At 40.5% G+C, this 18,712-nt stretch overlaps 2 protein-coding genes across 2 annotated transcripts; both read left to right on the forward strand.

Moving 5' to 3' along the window:
- Positions 1-594: 594 nt before the first annotated feature.
- Positions 595-4,527, forward strand: LOC311028311 (sodium-dependent neutral amino acid transporter B(0)AT1-like; the record flags this gene model as incomplete). The annotated part of the gene is made up of 12 exons (XM_084032779.1): positions 595-793; positions 1,317-1,457; positions 1,541-1,678; positions 1,767-1,948; positions 2,039-2,149; positions 2,233-2,345; positions 2,429-2,557; positions 3,296-3,452; positions 3,518-3,722; positions 3,832-3,991; positions 4,125-4,287; positions 4,387-4,527. 12 exons carry the CDS (start codon positions 595-597, stop codon positions 4,525-4,527), a joined length of 1,839 nt encoding a protein of 612 aa, XP_083888905.1.
- Positions 4,528-8,077: 3,550 nt separating this feature from the next.
- Positions 8,078-13,374, forward strand: LOC311028310 (sodium-dependent neutral amino acid transporter B(0)AT3-like; the record flags this gene model as incomplete). Its single annotated transcript, XM_084032778.1, has 12 exons — positions 8,078-8,229; positions 10,013-10,153; positions 10,262-10,399; positions 10,932-11,113; positions 11,296-11,406; positions 11,485-11,597; positions 11,675-11,803; positions 11,900-12,056; positions 12,242-12,446; positions 12,529-12,688; positions 12,784-12,946; positions 13,159-13,374. Exons 1-12 carry the CDS (start codon positions 8,088-8,090, stop codon positions 13,372-13,374), a joined length of 1,857 nt encoding a protein of 618 aa, XP_083888904.1. The 5' UTR covers positions 8,078-8,087.
- Positions 13,375-18,712: the final 5,338 nt, after the last annotated feature.

An 18,712-nucleotide genomic window follows, 5' to 3' on the forward strand; every position in this document is an offset into this window, starting at 1 on the left:
GTTGATAATCCAGCCTTGGTTTCACAAATCCAGTGATGTGATTGCAGGCAGGTGCACAAGTGTTCTTCCCTTTGGAGATCGCCTCTCTTTCTCCAGGCGCAACTCCACTAATTGCTCCAAGAGGCAGTTCGGATGAATTCTGTTCAAATTTTCCTTTAAAATATGCTTTGGTAAACAACTGTGAGCAGGAATCCATTCTCATAGTCATCAACAACGCTTGTACCACTGATTATCTGCTTCATTATCAGCCTCAGGGCCACACACCAATATGACCATGAGAGAATGAGTTTTAGATCTGGCAGAAAAGTCGGAGTGCTTCCTGGAGCAATGTATTCAAACACAGGGTCCTCTTGCTATGAGGTAACAGTGGTTACTTGCCATGTCATTGTTTTATGTCGACAGTTTCATTTCATTTAATGACTAAATGGCCTTCTAAAAATCAAAAATGCAGGGTGTGCATTGGCTAATCTGTGAATTGCACAAGATAAAGTAAAAGCTCATAAACTCGTTTGAACATTGCCGAGAGCAAACGGCAAGCTCTCACTTTGACTTCCAAGAACCATCGTGTAACATCTCAGCTTCCGCACGCTCACCATGAGACTGGTGCTCGCTAATCCGGGACTGGATGACAGGATCCCTTCCCATGAGGATCTGGACAGGATGGAGAAGGAGGAGGCCGGGGACAGGCCCAAGTGGGACAACAAGGCCCAGTACATTCTCACCTGTGTGGGCTTCTGCATTGGGATCGGCAACGTGTGGCGATTCCCTTACTTGTGTCAAAGTCACGGAGGAGGTAGGCTCAGATGAAAATGGGAAAGGGACATCTTTTCGATTATGGACTGCCAATTCTTGAATGATTGACAAATTATAGTGTGGTTGAGGGACTAATGACTAACCTGTACCTTTTTGGTACTTCTCTATACAGAATCACAAAATCCAAATTTCCTAGTTGTCACTACAACTTGAATGTTAACATTAATGTAATTTACAACTGTGACACTGCAAACTAAGTTACTCTAACACAAATATATTGCATGAATCCAGCATTGTAGTTGAGATATTATGATTGATTAACCATTAAATTATACAAACGACCAACCCAACTCCCCCTGGTAGCTACCTGGAAGGAGAAAACCCAGCAGAGCAAGAAAAGCAGTGGGGTTTGGGTTGCAACAAGTGTTACAAATATTTGTGTGCATTGTTCACAGGCAGTGGCATGTTGCACTGTAAACATTATATCTAGCGTCCAAGCTTTATTTGTCATAAATGCAAGAATACCCTGATGTGTAATTGTGCTTCCGATCATTCTTTCTCAGGTGCCTTTTTGATTCCCTATCTGATCCTGCTGGTGCTGGAAGGAATGCCTCTCTTACTAATGGAGTTTGCCATCGGCCAGCGTCTCAGGAAAGGCAGTGTGGGAGTGTGGAGGGCCATCAACCCTTATCTGACTGGTGTTGGTGAGTTAGTGGGCTCTGGAACAAGTTGTTCAAAAGCAGAGGCAAAAAGATACCCCATGGGTTAATGATTCTGCCCTTTACAGGTATAGCCTCCATGCTGGTGTCCTTATTGATTGGACTGTACTACAACACCTTAATAGCCTGGATCCTGTGGTATCTCTTCAATTCCTTTCAAAGCCCATTGCCTTGGACCCAATGTCCCCTCAACGACAACGGGACAGGTGAATATACACGCAGAGATACTCATTGAGCACACAAACTCTACTCGTGGTTAAAACATTTGCAGAAGACCATTTCTTGCCCCTTCAGGATTTGTATCGGAGTGTGAACGGAGCTCGACTGTGGATTACTATTTTTACCGAGTAACTCTTAACAGTTCGGCCTCTGTAGCCGACTCTGGAGGAATCCACTGGCCAATAGTACTCTGCCTGCTGGCCGCCTGGTCAGTTATGTGTGTCTGCTACATACGGGGGATCGGCACTTCAGGCAAGGTTCGTCAAACCTTCACACAAACACAATACTGTGCTGAATCACGACTGTCCAAATTATTTCATATTTTTCTTTTCTTGTCTTGAACTCAGGCAGTCTACGTCACAGCCATCCTGCCTTACATAGTGCTGGCCATCTTCCTGATCCGAGGACTGACCCTTAAAGGCTCCCTTAGTGGAATAAAGTTCCTCTTCACACCACAAGTATGTTTCAAAATGCTATTTTTTTTTAAAAGCCAATTATAATAACACAAAAACACATCACAATACATGTCTCACTATTGCAGGTTGAGGAGTTGATGAACCCAACAACTTGGCTGGATGCAGGTGCCCAGGTCTTCTACGCTTTTAGCTTAGCTTGGGGAGGCCTCATCTCCTTCTCCAGCTACAACCCTGTTCAGTAAGAGACATTTATACCACTATAAAGATAGAAGCCATTCTCTCTCGTCCTGAATCTTTTGCTTTTTACCCTCATTTCACCAGTAACAACTGCATTCAAGATGCTGTGATCCTGACGGCCATCACTGGCCTCACCTCAATCTATGCTGCCACAGTCACTTACACCATCATTGGCTTCAGGGCCACGGAGAAATATGAAAACTGCATCAGCGAGTGAGTAATCTCAGTATGTGGGTTTCAGTGTTTTATCAATACTTTACGCATGATTCCTTCCTACTTCAGCCACATGTTGAGGTGCAAGTTGAAGAAGTTGTTGGTTGATGTTATCGTTCCTCCTGGGGGGGTATTTTAAGTATTTTAGCCAATGCTAGTAGGGTGGCTCGAGGGAGGGTTTACCGCTTTGATCCAGACTGAAATATCTGTATCACTGTTAAGGCCGGTTAGAGAAGCCGAGAGCAGCAGGTAAACAGTAGTAGGTAGACTGTGGAGCTGTGACTAAGTGAGCAAACAGACTGTACAATCTAGGAGTGCATTGAGGGAGGAACCAGGTATTTGTAGCTGAGCAGGATAAAGCTGATGACTGGCAGCTGGTGGCCTGACTCTCACACACCTGACTCCACTCCTGTCATCAAGAGAGTGAGACACTGCAGCTAGGCAGAGGTGGAGGCCATGACCATTACAAATCAATATTGTATAGATATTCACATATGATGATTGTATGAACTTGTGTGGTGTGTGTATACATGGCTAGCATGGCTGTAAACTCAGATAACAAAGAGGAAAATCTGTACTCAGACAATAAGAATACTGAAACCTCATGAGCTACATTTAAATGAATAGAGTCCCTTTACAGTGTGTTTCGATGTGAGTAAGGGCATGAGAATAATGTATTAAAAACTTTAAATTCTAATTACTTACTAGTTACTAATCTGTGACATATCTTCTCCCCAGTAACGTCATGACATTATTAAATGCATTTGACCTTCCTGAAGGCAACATCACTACAAGCAACTACGAGGAAGCCTTCAATCATCTCAACAGCTCCTACCCTGATGTTGTTCTTGGATTGGACATCCAAACTTGTGACATGCACAGACTTCTCAGTGAGGTGACGATATTGATGAACATCTATAATAACACCAAATTATGATATAATAAACATATTTTTTGCAGGGAGTGGAGGGAACAGGTCTGGCCTTCATTGTGTTCACAGAAGCCATCACCAAGATGCCTGGTTCTCCAGTCTGGTCTGTCCTCTTCTTCGTCATGCTTCTCTGCCTGGGAATCTCAACCCTGTTTGGAAACATTGAGGGGGTGGTGGTCCCACTGAAAGATCTGAATGTGTTACCTAAAAGATGGCCACAAGAAGCACTAACTGGTATTCCGTTTTGCCGTTACAACAACCTACACATTGGCTTTGCAACCTGGGACAAACTGATTGTCAGATTCTTGTTTTAACACAAGTTACCTCGTTTTATGTGTTTCAGGAGTAACATGTGCTGTCGCCTTCATCATCTGTCTCCTGTTTGCGCAGCATTCAGGGATTTATTGGGTAACTCTCTTTGACAACTTTGCTGGATCGGTTCCACTTCTGACCATTGCATTGTTTGAGATGATATCTGTTGTATACATCTACGGGATAGACAGGTTAGTGCTCATTCATATTAACATAGCATCAAGTTGATTTGCTCAGATACTGAGAAAAACTTGATGGAGATGGCCAACTCTTGATTTAATTTCATAACTCTTTGAAACTCATTGAAACCCTTTTCTGTGGCAGGTTCAATGCGGACTTGGAATTCATGGTTGGGCATAAACCCAACATCTTTTGGCAGGTTACATGGAGGTTCATCAGTCCTCTAATCGTTTTGGTTATTTTAGTTTTCTACCTGGTGACACAAGTCCAGAAAGAGCTCACCTACTTAGTCTGGGATCCCAACTCTGTAAGTACACAAGCTTGTAAAAATAATGTTTTCATTTATATTTATATTATAATAATTGATGTATTTATACAACGTATTATACTGTTTTGTGGTTTACAGAAGGAGTTTCCGTCTCTGGCATCAGTACCGTACCCTTCATGGATCAATGCGGTCATCTTTCTTTTGGCGGGAATCCCCAGTCTGGCAGTGCCTATGTATGCATTATATAGGTTTGTCTTTGTTACCTGCAAGAAAAAATAAAATCCAAATAGTTTGCCACATTTCTTAAATTGATTTAAAAGTCATACATTTAAGACAATAGTGAAATTAAAGATTATGCCATCTGTTGTGTTGCTACCTACCATTACAGGTTCAACAACTACTGTTCATACTATATATCTTCTTCCTCTTATAGAACATGTTTACGTGCTTGGATGTTAAAAAACACATTTTTGTCTCAAATTGTCTGCGCTGCAGCACCTGTTTACGCCCTGTGTCTGAAATGGTACGTTTGAGCGGCTGCCTGTTTAAGGTCCCGGATGGTCATAGCTTTAAGAACCAGTTGTCTGAATCGGTCTCCGGTTAGCCTGCAGGGCAGAGGGGTTGCAACGATAAGTCCCTGTTTTTTGTTATGTGCTATGAATAAAGTTGACTTAATTTGACTTTACTCTGCATCACTATTTCTATTCTACTATTTATATCACTACCACTGTGCACAATAGAGAAGATGTGTTAGTCTTGTCAATCACAAGGTAGCCACGCCTTAAATCATACCCCGCTTTATGGTCTGTTTGACTCTAAAGTCATAATTTACATGAACATCATGCTGGATTGAAAAAGACTTGAAAACTAGTGATTGAGACCATAAACTCATGTTTACAATGTTTACTGAGATAACAAATCAAGTGATTTCTACAACCAGAGCAGTTGCCCCCTGATGGCCAGCAGAGAGAATGCACGTTCAAGGCACTTCCAAATTGTCTTCACTTTTCAGAACTGGTTCAGTCACTATTTTATTTTGTCATCGCTGCCTCTAGCGTCCTGTATTTATTTGACTTCTCATCTTTGGGATTTTTTCCCTTGTGTCACCTTTTATTTGCCATTGTTTTATCCACCAATCAGCTTTCAGCCTACCATCATGTTTTCCCACCTGTATCTTGTTGTTTGATTAGTTTCTTGTGTATGTATTGGGTTTTCTTTTATCTGTTGGATGTTGGTTTGTCAGCTGTATCCCTTGTGCCCTTTTCATTACTTAGCCCTGTTTACCTGATCATGACTGTAGGAACTTCAGTAGAAGTGAAATCGAGGTACTGTTAAATAATAAACCAAGTACTAACTATAGTAAAAATGTTTAGTTTAATATAAGGAATGGAGCACAATGAAGGGAAATATAGATAGAATGAACACAAAAGAGATACCATAATAAGTACCATAATTAATGGAAAATAAAAGCCACTGGAAATGTTTTAAAAGAACTTCTAGTGCATAAGGGTGAAAGCAAAGTGCAAACGATTGTTTCAGGAATAATAAAACAGTAAAGTTAAAATATTAATCAGTACCCATATCTGCAGCAGACAAGCAAACATGAGTTACAGGAAAATCAATAATCCAGTAAAAGCAGTGTGCTTGGCATTCTGAAATGATTCAGCAGATATTCATCAGTGTCTTGGAATAGATCGGTGCTATCTCTAAAATGTGTCCTCTGTGTAAGGCCTGCTTGGCTGAAGTATTTAAGAGCAGCATGTAATCTTTTCAGAAGCTGAACACATGCTATCATCCATTTCTTCAGCCCATAAATGTAACAATCCATTCACCATTACTGTAAAAACATATAATCCTCTAAATGTCACATGATATTATTGCATTCTTGTGTTCCTCAAATTCAAAACAAGTGTTTCTTTGCACTGACTAACACGTTGTGGACTGTAGAAAAAACATTGCCTTTTATATTGAGTGTTCTTGATCACTGAAGAGCACTGAAATTCTCTTAACAGAAAAGCAAAAATGAAACATTGGTGAATCCCAAAAATCAATAAATAAGAACAAATTATGGATCTGAACAAAAATAACAGGAAGTGTCAGCCCATGAACTTAATTTCGTTGTTTACATTTATGGACAGAAGCTGTAGAACAGCAAACTAGCCAGAAGAGGGACCCCTCACACTGACAGAACACAGAGAGGCAGTGATGAACCGGATTTAACAACACACAACATATGGAGCAGGCAAGAATGCCTGACAAAGACGTGTGTGCATTAAACAAGCAAAATATATCATGCTGATCATTTTAATGTAGAGGTGCTGCTAGGAGGGATTTTAAGGAGTCAGGCCAGCTGTTTGCCACATTGCTTCCAGTGTTTATTGTAAGCTTCCAGGTGATGGAGCACCCCTGGAGCAGGGAGAAAAGACCCTGCACTCTGCATGGTGCCCTCTCCCACCCAGACACTAGTGACGAGGAGAGCTGGCTGTTCTCTCGGTTTCTCTAAAAGAGGAAATGTTTGAGCAGCATGGATCCAGGGTGACAAACACAAAGGTCTTCCAGAAGGCTTCGCCCAGGATCCATGAGGATCCACCAGCGGTGCTTCACAGAGCCTCGTCTGTCCAACCAGGATGTTGTGCGGTTGGACCAAAAAGTACTTCTTGGCTGATTTCTAATGTGTAGGGGGAAAAGGCAGCTCTGGTCCTGGACCACAATATGTCTGGTTGGTAACTGACTGATTACAGTGGAGACCAGGGGCTTGTCAGCTTTGTCCTTTTCAAAAATGACTTGCTGCTGTGATACTGAAAGAGGAGATCAGGTCACAGACAGAGCCTTAGTGAAACAATCCACCATCAGAAACCTGGTGAATTTTTTTAAAGGCAAAAACGTATACAAACCTCAAGACCAGAAGACTTTGAAAAAGAGCTGGTGGAGTATATCTACTTATTGCTGCAAAAGAGTCAAAGAATAAAGGGCGGAAAATCTCCCGAAGTGCAGCCTTATAGACACAGAGTCGAACCATCTCAAGCCTACTGTGAGCTTTGCATCAGACACCAAGCCTGGATGCCATAAAACAGCAACATCCCCATTAAACAAACTGAGCCATGAAGCGAGCTGAGCCAGCTGGAGCTGAGAGTTCAGGCTAGAGAGGAGCTGTACATTTTTGTGTTATACTATTGCAGTTGATAAATATGTTTAAATGTGCTGTAAAGACTATTCAGAGAATTGAGAAGTTGATTCTGATGATTATAGATTTTTATTGAAATGACACGTACATTTATTTTCATGTATAGTTGTAAAAGTCGTGTTTCTGTGTAATATGTAGCATAAATGACTCCCTTGCTGTTAGATATGAACTTGTTGGCTGAACTGAAAATGATGCTGCCACTTTGCACACCCTGCTGATAGTTTTATTGATACACCAAACAATATTTTTGTGGTAAAGAATATTTTCACAGTTGAATTAACAATTGAATTCATAAACCATAGAACGAGCACAGTGTCTTATTTTTTATTTTTTTTATTGACTGCATTCAAATCGTTCACTTGGTCACTATAACATTGTAACAGCATCCTTGGGTTATCCATTATTCGAGGTTTGGCACAGACCCATTAAAAAAAACAAGGAGGCTTCACCACTGAATCATCATGCCAGACAAGGACAGCCCTCTGGAGAGAAGACAGAGGACGCGAGAGGAGCCCTGAACATCACTTTGGCATCCAAGGAGCTGAGATCAGGAGGAGAATTCTGGAAGTACATTTAAAAATAGCTGATTGAAGCGTGTTTAGGAGAGTTGCATCAACGTAACTGGAATTGTGCTAAGCCTTTTTTCCAGCTGAGAATGGGCAAAACAAAAGACTCTGGAGTGAAGGAGAGACCAAAATGGGACAACAAGGTTCAATACCTGTTATCATGTATTGGCTTTGCAGTGGGACTTGGAAACGTCTGGCGTTTTCCCTACCTGTGTCAAATCCACGGAGGAGGTCAGATGCTTTTATATGATGCTATCTTATGACCTGCATTACATTTCCCAACCTTTAAGTTGGCTGTTAGAGAGTTTGTTGTTTGACATTTCAGCATTTTGTTACTGTATTTTCCACATTTTTCAGATAAGTTTATCCACACTTTTCAATTCTCTTTCTACCTCAGTATAATTAGCCATTAACAAATAGAGTCAGTCAGTCATTGTTAAAAATGGTGAACCTTATCAGTGTTTTATTGATCGTGGGATCGTTTCCACTCTCTAGAGTCCCGAACCTACAGAATCCTAAAGTACGCGGGTCAGGGTTAAGTTGGTTTAACAGCCAAGTCTGTAAACGCTGGTAGGGGTCAATCAACTTCACATATTGACTGAGAATCCTGTTTCCCACACATAGTGAAACACTCAGTTAAGCCTCTATTTGACCACAGCTTAACAATCAATGTTTTGTGTTTTTCTCAATTACCTAATGGACCTGCATTTATGTGCTTTGGACTTTTATCTGTGTAATTTTAAGCAGTGTTTTTAGCCATTAGGATAACTGAAGAAAATTCCAGTCATCATCTATCTAAACGTTATTCAATTTCCTATTTAGCATGGCCTGAAATCTCCCTTAATGTGGCTTGATTAAGATAGTAAAAACAATGGTTGTATTTGTTTCACCAACAGCAAAAAGACCAGTTCACCTGGTTCACCTCCCACTGAGGTGATTTCAACACTTTTTGTGGGTTTATATAGCTCCACACTATCAAGTTAAATCAACACTTTTAAAATAGTTAAACATTTAACACTGTGTCATAGTTCCTTCTTTATCTCATTTAACAGTTACATTAACACTAAGGGATACAAAAAGTAACACTGCTGAGATGCATTTTTTTACATCCTGGTTAATGTTGGTTTCACTCCCTAAAGTGTCAGGCTATATACACTAAAACAGTGTTAAATGATAATAATGAATTGTAAGAATGAATTCCATTAAACAAGGTACATTTCCACAGCACTCGTTTATTTTTTTCTTTCCAATGCACATTAAAACATGAAGCTATGATCAGAGGCGCTGTTTGTGAACAGGCAAGGCAGGCAACTGCTTGGGGCCCCGAGTTGCCAGGGGGCCCCCGAGACTCGGCCCGAGGGCTGTTTTATGAATGTTTAAAAAATCAATTTGATGCCCCCCCCCAAACTGTCATCTGAAACATAATATGTGCTTTGAATGTCAAATGGTGTATTTCTGAAGCAGCATGGAGGATGTGTCGATACCAAACAAGACAGTGAAGTCTTGGTCCACCTTTAAGAAAAAAAAAACAGCCATTATAAAATTCAAAACATTCAAAACACATAAAACATATTACCTAACTTAACAATCCGTTTTTATCGAAGAATCTTGAGAAGGTGGAGTTCTCTGAGCAGAGACGTACCCATCCAGCTGACTTTCACGGCAGCTTTGATGTTCAACCACAGTTAAAAAAAACAGACCAACATTAGCATTCATGCATGTAGGACAGTTCACAACATCAGTTTAGAATTGTTTCCATAAGTTTATCTTCCATGTAGAGCTGCATGCCACAAGGAACAATGTCTCCTGTCTCCAAGGCTTAAGTGTGATGCATGTGGGAGGAGCTTCGTTTTTACTTTCTACTGAGTTAAAGTAACACTGATGACTCCAACACTGAGCATTTAAATCACAATGTGTTAAAATAACACTGACATTTTAAAACACCCCACTTTTTGCTCATGTAGCAAAGTATGTTGATGTCTACCTGAGATAAATGTTGACTTTACATCTCCAGGTGCGTTCCTCATCCCCTACCTGATAGCGCTGGTGTTTGAGGGCCTCCCCCTGCTCTACCTGGAGCTGGCTATCGGACAGAGGCTCCGCATGGGCAGCATCGGCGTCTGGAAGTCCATCTCACCGATGCTGGTTGGAGTTGGTGGGTGGCCTATAGGATTCTTACTAACATGTATTTCACTATTCCATAAGCTGAAAGCTTTCTCTTTTTTTGGTGGTATATAAAATGGAATTTATTTCCTGTGTGCAGGAATTGCGTCCATAGCGGTGTCATTCCTGGTGGGTAATTTTTACAACACCATCCTGGCCTGGGTGCTCTGGTACTTGTTTCACTCTTTCCAAAACCCCCTGCCGTGGAGCCAGTGTCCACTCAATGATAACCTCACAGGTAACGAGACCACCCATCCATACCAGCCATTCTAGCCGCTTTAATCTCACACACCGCTACAGTGCTAATATTAAATATACTCAAATCGGTCTGAAATACGAGCAGAAGTATAATAAAGTTACAAGATGCAAGATGACTCTTAACAATGAAGCTCCACCTGTCATCTCAGGTCAGATTTAATAGGATACATACTGGATTTTTATTGTTTTATGGCACAAAAGGATCCACAATGTGACATAAAAAGAGACCATGAATGAGGAATGCGTGACAGGCAAAGAACACAAATCATGATCTTACTTGTATTCAGTAATCATAATGAAAACGTTTATTTCATGATGATATATATATATATTTTTTTTGATTTACAGAAACACATCTCTTGTAGCCTAATACAAAAATCATATTTAATATTAAACTTTGAAAGTGCATGAACTCAGTTATAAAATTGTTTAACCAAAATAAACATGATTGCTTTAATATTAAGCCCTTATCAAATTTCATGGAGGTTATTGGGTTTTTTGCATCCACATAGGCTATAATGAGGAGTGTCTGAAGAGCACTCCATCAAACTACTTCTGGTACCGTGAGACCCTGAATATCACACCTGACATCGAGATCAGCGGCTCGCTGCACTGGTGGCTGGTCATCTGTCTGGCCAGTGCCTGGTGTGTGGTCTACATCTGCTTCATCAAAGGCATCGACTCCATGGGAAAGGTCTGTTTATGTGGTGAAGCAGCTTTTAATCATACATCACCATAAAAACACAGAGAATAATTGATCGTGGTGAATTTCCATTATTACAAGTGATTTTCAAAAGAAGATTATGCCATCTGAAGAAGAAAGAATAAGTGAAAAATAGAGCCTTATTTACAAAATACAGTGTTTGCTTGTTTCAGGCTGTGTACGTGACAGCCACCTTCCCTTACGTGGTGCTCACTATTTTCCTGATCCGGGCCCTCACTCTGCCCGGAGCAGCTGATGGCCTGGTGTACCTCTTCACTCCTGACGTGAGTTGGACTCCTTGCAAAGCGATGTAAGACTGCATGCTGCACACAACGTGCTGACATGCTGTGTTTATGCTGCAGTGGGAGATACTGAAGAACCCTCAGGTGTGGCTGGACGCTGCCACCCAGATCTTCTTCTCTCTCTCCGTGGCCTTTGGAGGTCTCATAGCTTTCTCCAGCTACAATGCCGAAAAGTAAGACATCTCCTGAACTCCCTCAGTTGAATTGGGATGACTTGTGTGCTGATTGTTTTCTGTTTTGTGTCCATTAGAAACAACTGTGAAAGGGATGCTGTTCTAGTAGGAGGCATAAATAGTGCCACATCTCTCTACGCCTCCATTCCCATCTTCTCCATCATGGGATTTAAGGCCAACACTGCCTTCAATCTGTGTATAAAGGAGTAAGTATGCGTGCACATCCATGTCATTCTGAGTCTTCTTTTTTGCTTGCTCATATGCATTAATGAGGCAGCTTATCTTTGGTATCCCATCTGCAGAAACATCTTGGCTCTGACTAATAAGTTTGAGTTTCCAGACCAGAACATCACGGTGGAGAACTATGATTACTGGTTGGAGTACCTAAATCGCACATCTCCGGGTGATGTGGCCAGCGTGGACCTGAGACACTGTGACCTGCAAACATTCCTCGACCAGGTATTTGAACTTTGAAAGCACGTCCAATCTTGGTCCCCGCATTCTTTTGGCCTGAGTCTCATTTTTCTAATTTCCCTCTTCCCCTAAATCCTGGTTGTTCTCGGATCTCGCCTCCCCGTTCTGCCCCTGCAGTGCAGCACAGCATGTGCTGGTCAGACATTAACAGTTAATCCTTCCTCCCCCAGAGTGCATCGGGTACCGGTCTGGCTTTTATCGTGTTCACCGAAGCAGTGATAGAGATGCCGGGCTCGCAGGTATGGGCCATACTGTTCTTCATCATGCTCTTCAGCTTGGGTCTCTCCTCCATGTTTGGCAACATAGAGGGAGTCCTCACGCCCATTCATGACCTCAAACTAGTGCCCAAGTGGATCCCTAATGAACTCTTAACAGGTACCTTCAAAGTGATCTAATGGGATACGTGGTTTCCACTTTGAGTTCCCTTTCTGAGATCTTTTTTTTCTCACTTCCTTAGCGATCATCTGCGTGGTGTCCTTCTTGGCGGCCCTCATCTTCACCCTGGGTTCAGGGAACTACTGGGTGGAGGTCTTTAACAGCTACGTGGGCTCCGTGCCGCTGCTCATCATCGCACTCTTTGAGATTATTGGAGTCATCTACGTCTATGGAATGAAAAAGTAACCTTTTCTCCTCTTCTTTGACACCGTGTAGTGATACTATTCTGAAAACTGAGATGTTTAACATTTACTCTGGTCCCTGTATCCTCTGACAGTTTCAGTGAAGACATCTATTTCATGACTGGGAAGAGGCCCAACATCTTCTGGAAGGCATGCTGGATGGTGATCAGTCCCTTAATGCTCCTGGTGGTGTTGGTTGCCTACGTGATCATCCAGGCACAGAAACACCCCACCTATCCCACGTGGAACCCGGCCTATGTAAGACAGTGGAGGGTTCTCACATGGAGCTGCTGAATTGAACACAGCCCAGTCTGTAATACATTATATTACATTATACTTTATGTATATGAGTGCATGGATATGAGAGTGGTATCGATTTTAAAGAGAGAATTTTCACAAAATCATTGTTCAACTTCATTTTAAAAACACACAATGTATATCACAGTTGATACTTGTGTCTCTCTCTTCAGGAACTTTTCCCCAAAACAGAAGTGAAGCCTTACCCAGACTGGGTATTTAGCATCATCATCCTCCTCTGTGTGCTGCCAGTAATCTCCATCCCTCTGGTGGCGCTCTACACACTGATCTGTAGAGCCAAGAAATCTTCCGCTGGCATGGACCTCCATCCCCACTGCAATGACGGCTTTGAGGTTGAAACACAGGAACGGGAGAACCAGCAGGCTTAAGAAACAGAAATCATCCGGATCTGTGGAATTATTATTTTAATTGTAATATAGACTTTCCTACTGGTTTTCAATAACAAAAGTGGATTTATTTAGGAAAAGCAATGATTTCTCCTTTTTACTTTTAACATTCACTCCAACACACACATAGGTGCCGTCTAAACGCTCATTTTAAATGTCACAAAAATCTTCCTGCTTTTCATAGAACGACATCTGATTTCTGAGAGCTTTCTGAAAGATAGTCATCGGCGTAATGTAAGAAAAAAAACTGAGCTACATCAAACTCATCATTTGACCTGTCGATGTCAAAGTGACGTCTTCTTCGTGGAAAACTACCACACAGCTGCAAATCAAAGTCCAGAGAGACAAACGTACGTTGGATGAGGTCCAGTTCAGTAGTTGATGATTTGCAATTATCCATCTTTATTGACCTGCTGGTTTTCTTTTATAGGGTGACTGAGGTTTATGGGTTTTATAGTGTTTTTTTATATCAGATGACTCAGGACTGTTTTTCTCCCCCTAAAGCCTCTTTCCAAACACTTTGACAGTGAATATCAGATCAAAACTGTGGATGAGCCAAGAAAAAAAAAAGCAGATTACGGTTCTTACTTTTTCCATATTCCAAATTTCAACATTTTCAAAGGACTTTGAATGGATAAAACTAAACATTTTTGGAAAAGCTGGAATAAACAATGATCTAACTCTGAGCTGGTTTCATGGTGTTGAGACCTGTAATTGATGCTGGCTGCTGGTCTACATCTGGATGGCCAGGAAGTCGACTGGGGTCCTGGGCTAAGCGGCCCGTCGGACTCTGGTCTGCCTGATATCCCCGGATGGCCTCCTAGACTGGCCTTCCCTGTCAGGAAGAGGACAGCAGAGAGTTGTTGTTTTTTCTTTTGGGTGGCGAACTGTAAAATTCCTACACCTGAACTACATCCAGCTTCTGTCAAATTGAATTAAAAGGCTTTGTAATGTAAGAGGATGTGTTGTATGTCGATTCGTTGGGTTGAGTGGACTCACCAAGTTCACATTCAGAAGGATCGGCCTTCTGGGCAAGAGTCTTTTTACAAGAAGACCTCACCTTCCTGCAGGTGAGTCACTCCCTGGTTCGAAACGCGCTTCAGGTCAATTTGACTCCATTCAATGTTTAACGTCTCTAACAGGAGGGCTCATATTATTTGGTTTTGCTTGATATTCAGTGACTTTTCCAAATTGAATTAACAGAAAAGGTAACAGAGGAAACACCTGAAGCCATCAGTCTCTGGTGTCTCTGGTGCAGCATATTATGTTGTGTTCACTTTAACTTAACCTCCTGCATTTGGACCATGAAAACAACTTTGACACAAAGTTAAATGTGAGGATTTACATATTTTTCTTGTCTTGGTGTATTGTAAAGTGAGTATTTTTGGGTTCTGGACTAAACCACCTGAAGAGGTCTATTTGGCCTTTCAGGAACATTTTCTCGACCAAACAATTATCAAAAAGATTTATCCATGATGTAAATCACATTTAATTCAATCCAGTTTGTACTGTGTTGTGTTGTGCAGCATTGTATTCCATCTTTTTCATGAAATATGCTACATTTACTGTATTATAATTGTAATTTGAAGAACACAGTATGTAATGACAATAATGCTCATCATCTTTGCCTGGAGAGTGGACGGTGTTGTTACCATCAGTCTCTTTAAACTAATTAAAATCCATGAAATCCAGTGCCATCAAACCCAAACAGGTCATTGTCTGTAAATGTATTATTTACTGCAATATTTTCCTTAATTTCAGAATTATGTATGTTATGAAGCACTCTCAGCTATTGTTGCAGCATGCAATTAGCTGATTTGTTCGTCATGGTTAGTGCTAGTAATGTTATTGTTCTTGTTAACACATGTTAACAGAAATTCTCACCACAAACTTTTCTTGCTACAATACCTTTGTACAATATGTCTTATTGTATGTGTCAACTATCCATGTTTATTTAGCACTGTTTCATTATTTGGAGTATGATAGGGTTCAAATGCAGTAGCTGCTATCCATATTAACAGATAGGTGGGTAACAGTGGCAGTGGGAAACCTCAACCTTTATAGAGGACCTGTTTCTTGCCAAACTCTTCAATTAGAGGCTTTTTAAAAAATGCAGGCGTGTGAGGAGTCAGTTTCCTCCTCTTTGCTGTCCAGCTGAGTGGAACGAGCCCACGGCTGCAACGTCAAGACAGGCCTGCATGAGAAAAACAAGTAAAAAACTACAAGAGAACTTGCCTTGAAAAATATTTAAATGGACATGTGGTTATATACTGGGTTCGATGCACGATTGTTAATCATGCTGGACTAGTTGTCCCCAACAGTGTTTATGAATAAGTCCAAAGTACGGATGAGAGGGGTTTCACTGAGCTTACAAGAAACCATAAAGACGGCTGAAAAGCCCAATAACTTACACAAGAAGCAGACTAAAGGAAGTACTTTTCCAGTATTGCTGACGGATACTTCTGAGCTGTCCAGTGAGTGCTGTGCAAAAACAAGCAGGTCTTCTGTATTAGCCATAAACTAGGACATCATATCTTGATGAAATCATATTATATGTTAAACTGATAATAACAAGCCCGTACAAACTCATAATGGAAAATGATTCTATTTGGGAATACCCCTAAATCAAAGTATTGTCTTATTCCAATTATTCTGTGTCTGTGTTTGTGTTCATGCACTGCCTGAAAATATAAATATATAAATGTAATGTTTCTCCTCAATTTCACTTGAAACTGTTGTTTTGTTTTGTTTTTTAATTAAATGAGAAAAATACTTGTTTTCATTTGTATACAAAAATATTCTTCACCACGCTGACATTTATATAGACTATATATTTTTTGAATTAACAGAAAATATGCTAAATAGTGATGTATCTAACAAGATATGAAAATCCTTATATCAGACTATGAGATTTTGGTCATATCGTCCATCCCTACAAAAACACTGAAACATTGTGTTTATTGCTGTCATTATGTTTATTTCCAATTTTAGGCCAATCAGTGAGATTCTGGTGATTTGGGTATTTTATCAGTCATGTAACAGGTTTTCTGGATGGATAAGAGCGGATGGAGGTGGGTCACAGTATAGCATATCATGATGAAACATATCACAATAGCATGACAAAAAGTATGCCAATAACACTGGCATAAAAAGTCAAGTTTTCCATAAAAAGTAATTAAGTCATAATATGTCACAATCCAATCATATAAGATGTCATTTAAAATCCACATAAAACATTATATTGAAAAGTCATACTATAGTTTGTCATAAAAAAATTAAATTGAACTCCCCTACTTGCAGATGTAGCCGTCAACAAGAGCTTGTCTGAGAATAAACAGTCTCAGTTGAATCTCAAACCATTGAGTCTGTCAGTCGTCTTGATAAGAGACAGTTACTCTGAACAATCGCTCCACTTCTGTGAACAGCTTCATTCCAGCAGCGTTTGAAAGACAAACAGGCGGCGAGACCTAATTTAAATGGAGATGGGGAAAACAGTTCACTTTTTTTATTACATTAGTCTTCAAGCAGCGCAGCTATTATGTGTACTACACAGGCGTTTATGATTCTCCCAAATTTAATTTACACAGAGATGTGGACACAATGAAGGCTGAAATTAAAATGCATCTTGGCTCGTCTGATGGCTCGGCCCCCGCTCATGGTGGTTGATCATTCCCTCATTCTCAGAGGTCAAAGTAATTTCAACAAGCCCTTTTCTTTCATACCAACTGTTCAAAGCATCTCATTTGGCGCTGTTAAGAATGAGGGCTAATCTTCAGGGAAGCTGTGTTTGTCTGATTGTTCCATGTCCATCATTCAGCATATGTCTGCTTATGATCAGTGATACTGCAGCAGTATAATAAGAAGGGGTTTAGGACAGGGAACATGATTTAGCTGCTCAAATGACCCTCCAGTCATTTAGTAGAATAGCAAGCGGATCCACTACTTGAGAATCCAGGGTGGATGTTGGGTGAGAAACACAGAAATCTGCTTCTTTTTCACACACTTGAAGCACAAGAAGACATATTTAACCTCAACACTATCAGTACAAATAGAATAAGTTTGATGGATTGCAGTGCTGAGATCATGAAACACTTAAACACAAAGCGAACCTAGTAATTTACAAGATCACCTCTTAATAATATGTATTTGTATTCTTCACTGCTGTTCACTGTCATCTTCCAGATGCTGAGAAAGCAGCTCCATCCAGTCAGCAAGCTGTACATTATCTCCCTCTACTGGTGAGAAACAGGATGGCAAGGAATGAGTTTGAATTTTTTTTTTTAATTTTTTTTTTTTATTGCCATGACCCAAACCATGAACTAATCACGTTGTGAAGTACCCAAACCATGAACTAATCACGTTGTGAAGTATAGAGTTTCCAGTGCATTTTTTCAACCAACTTTGTATTGGTTTCTCATGAATAAACAATAACAATAACTTGAGTGTTGAATTCAGTAAGTGCTACTTGTTGGGGCAGTTTCAATTGACAAAAGCAACTAAACATGTTGGGAATCATATTCCTTGGGAATCACTCTCAGATCACTTCAAATGGAGACACTGATGATTCTTGTGTTCATAAGTGCTTCTCTTTGGGGTTGTCTTGGATGTGACAGTCTGATGGGAATCAAATGTAAAGCCATTTTTATATATTTTGGAATTTCTGCACCAAGATTACCCAAACAACAGTACTGACCTGAGTAATAAATACAGTAAGTGCTACTTGTTGGGGTAGTTTTGCTGACATCTGAATCCCCAAATCCCTTCTTAAAGTTTTAACTTAGTACAACTAAAATTGTGTGTTATTGGAAGAAGGATGCTGACGTCTTTTCTAAGTCATCCATATTACCCTAATTTGAGCATTGACTTGAGTGTTGAATTCAGTAAGTGCTACTTGTTGGGGCAGTTTCAATTGACAAAAGCAACTAAACATGTTGGGAATCATATTCCTTGGGAATCACTCTCAGATCACTTCAAATGGAGACACTGATGATTCTTGTGTTCATAAGTGCTTCTCTTTGGGGTTGTCTTGGATGTGACAATCTGATGGGAATCAAATGTAAAACCATTTTTATATATTTTGGAATTTCTGCACCAAGATTACCCAAACAAGAGCACTGACCTGAGTAATAAATACAGTAAGTGCTACTTGTTGGGGTAGTTTTGCTGACATCTGAATCCCCAAATCCCTTCTTAAAGTTTTAACTTAGTCCAACTACATTGTGTGTTATTGGAAGAAGGATGCTGACGTCTTTTCTAAGTCATCCATATTACCCTAATTTGAGCATTGACTTGAGTGTTGAATTCAGTAAGTGCTACTTGT

The sequence above is a fragment of the Eutrigla gurnardus genome (genome assembly GCF_963514095.1).
Source record: "Eutrigla gurnardus genome assembly, chromosome: 17".
NCBI classification, from domain to species: domain Eukaryota; kingdom Metazoa; phylum Chordata; class Actinopteri; order Perciformes; family Triglidae; genus Eutrigla; species Eutrigla gurnardus.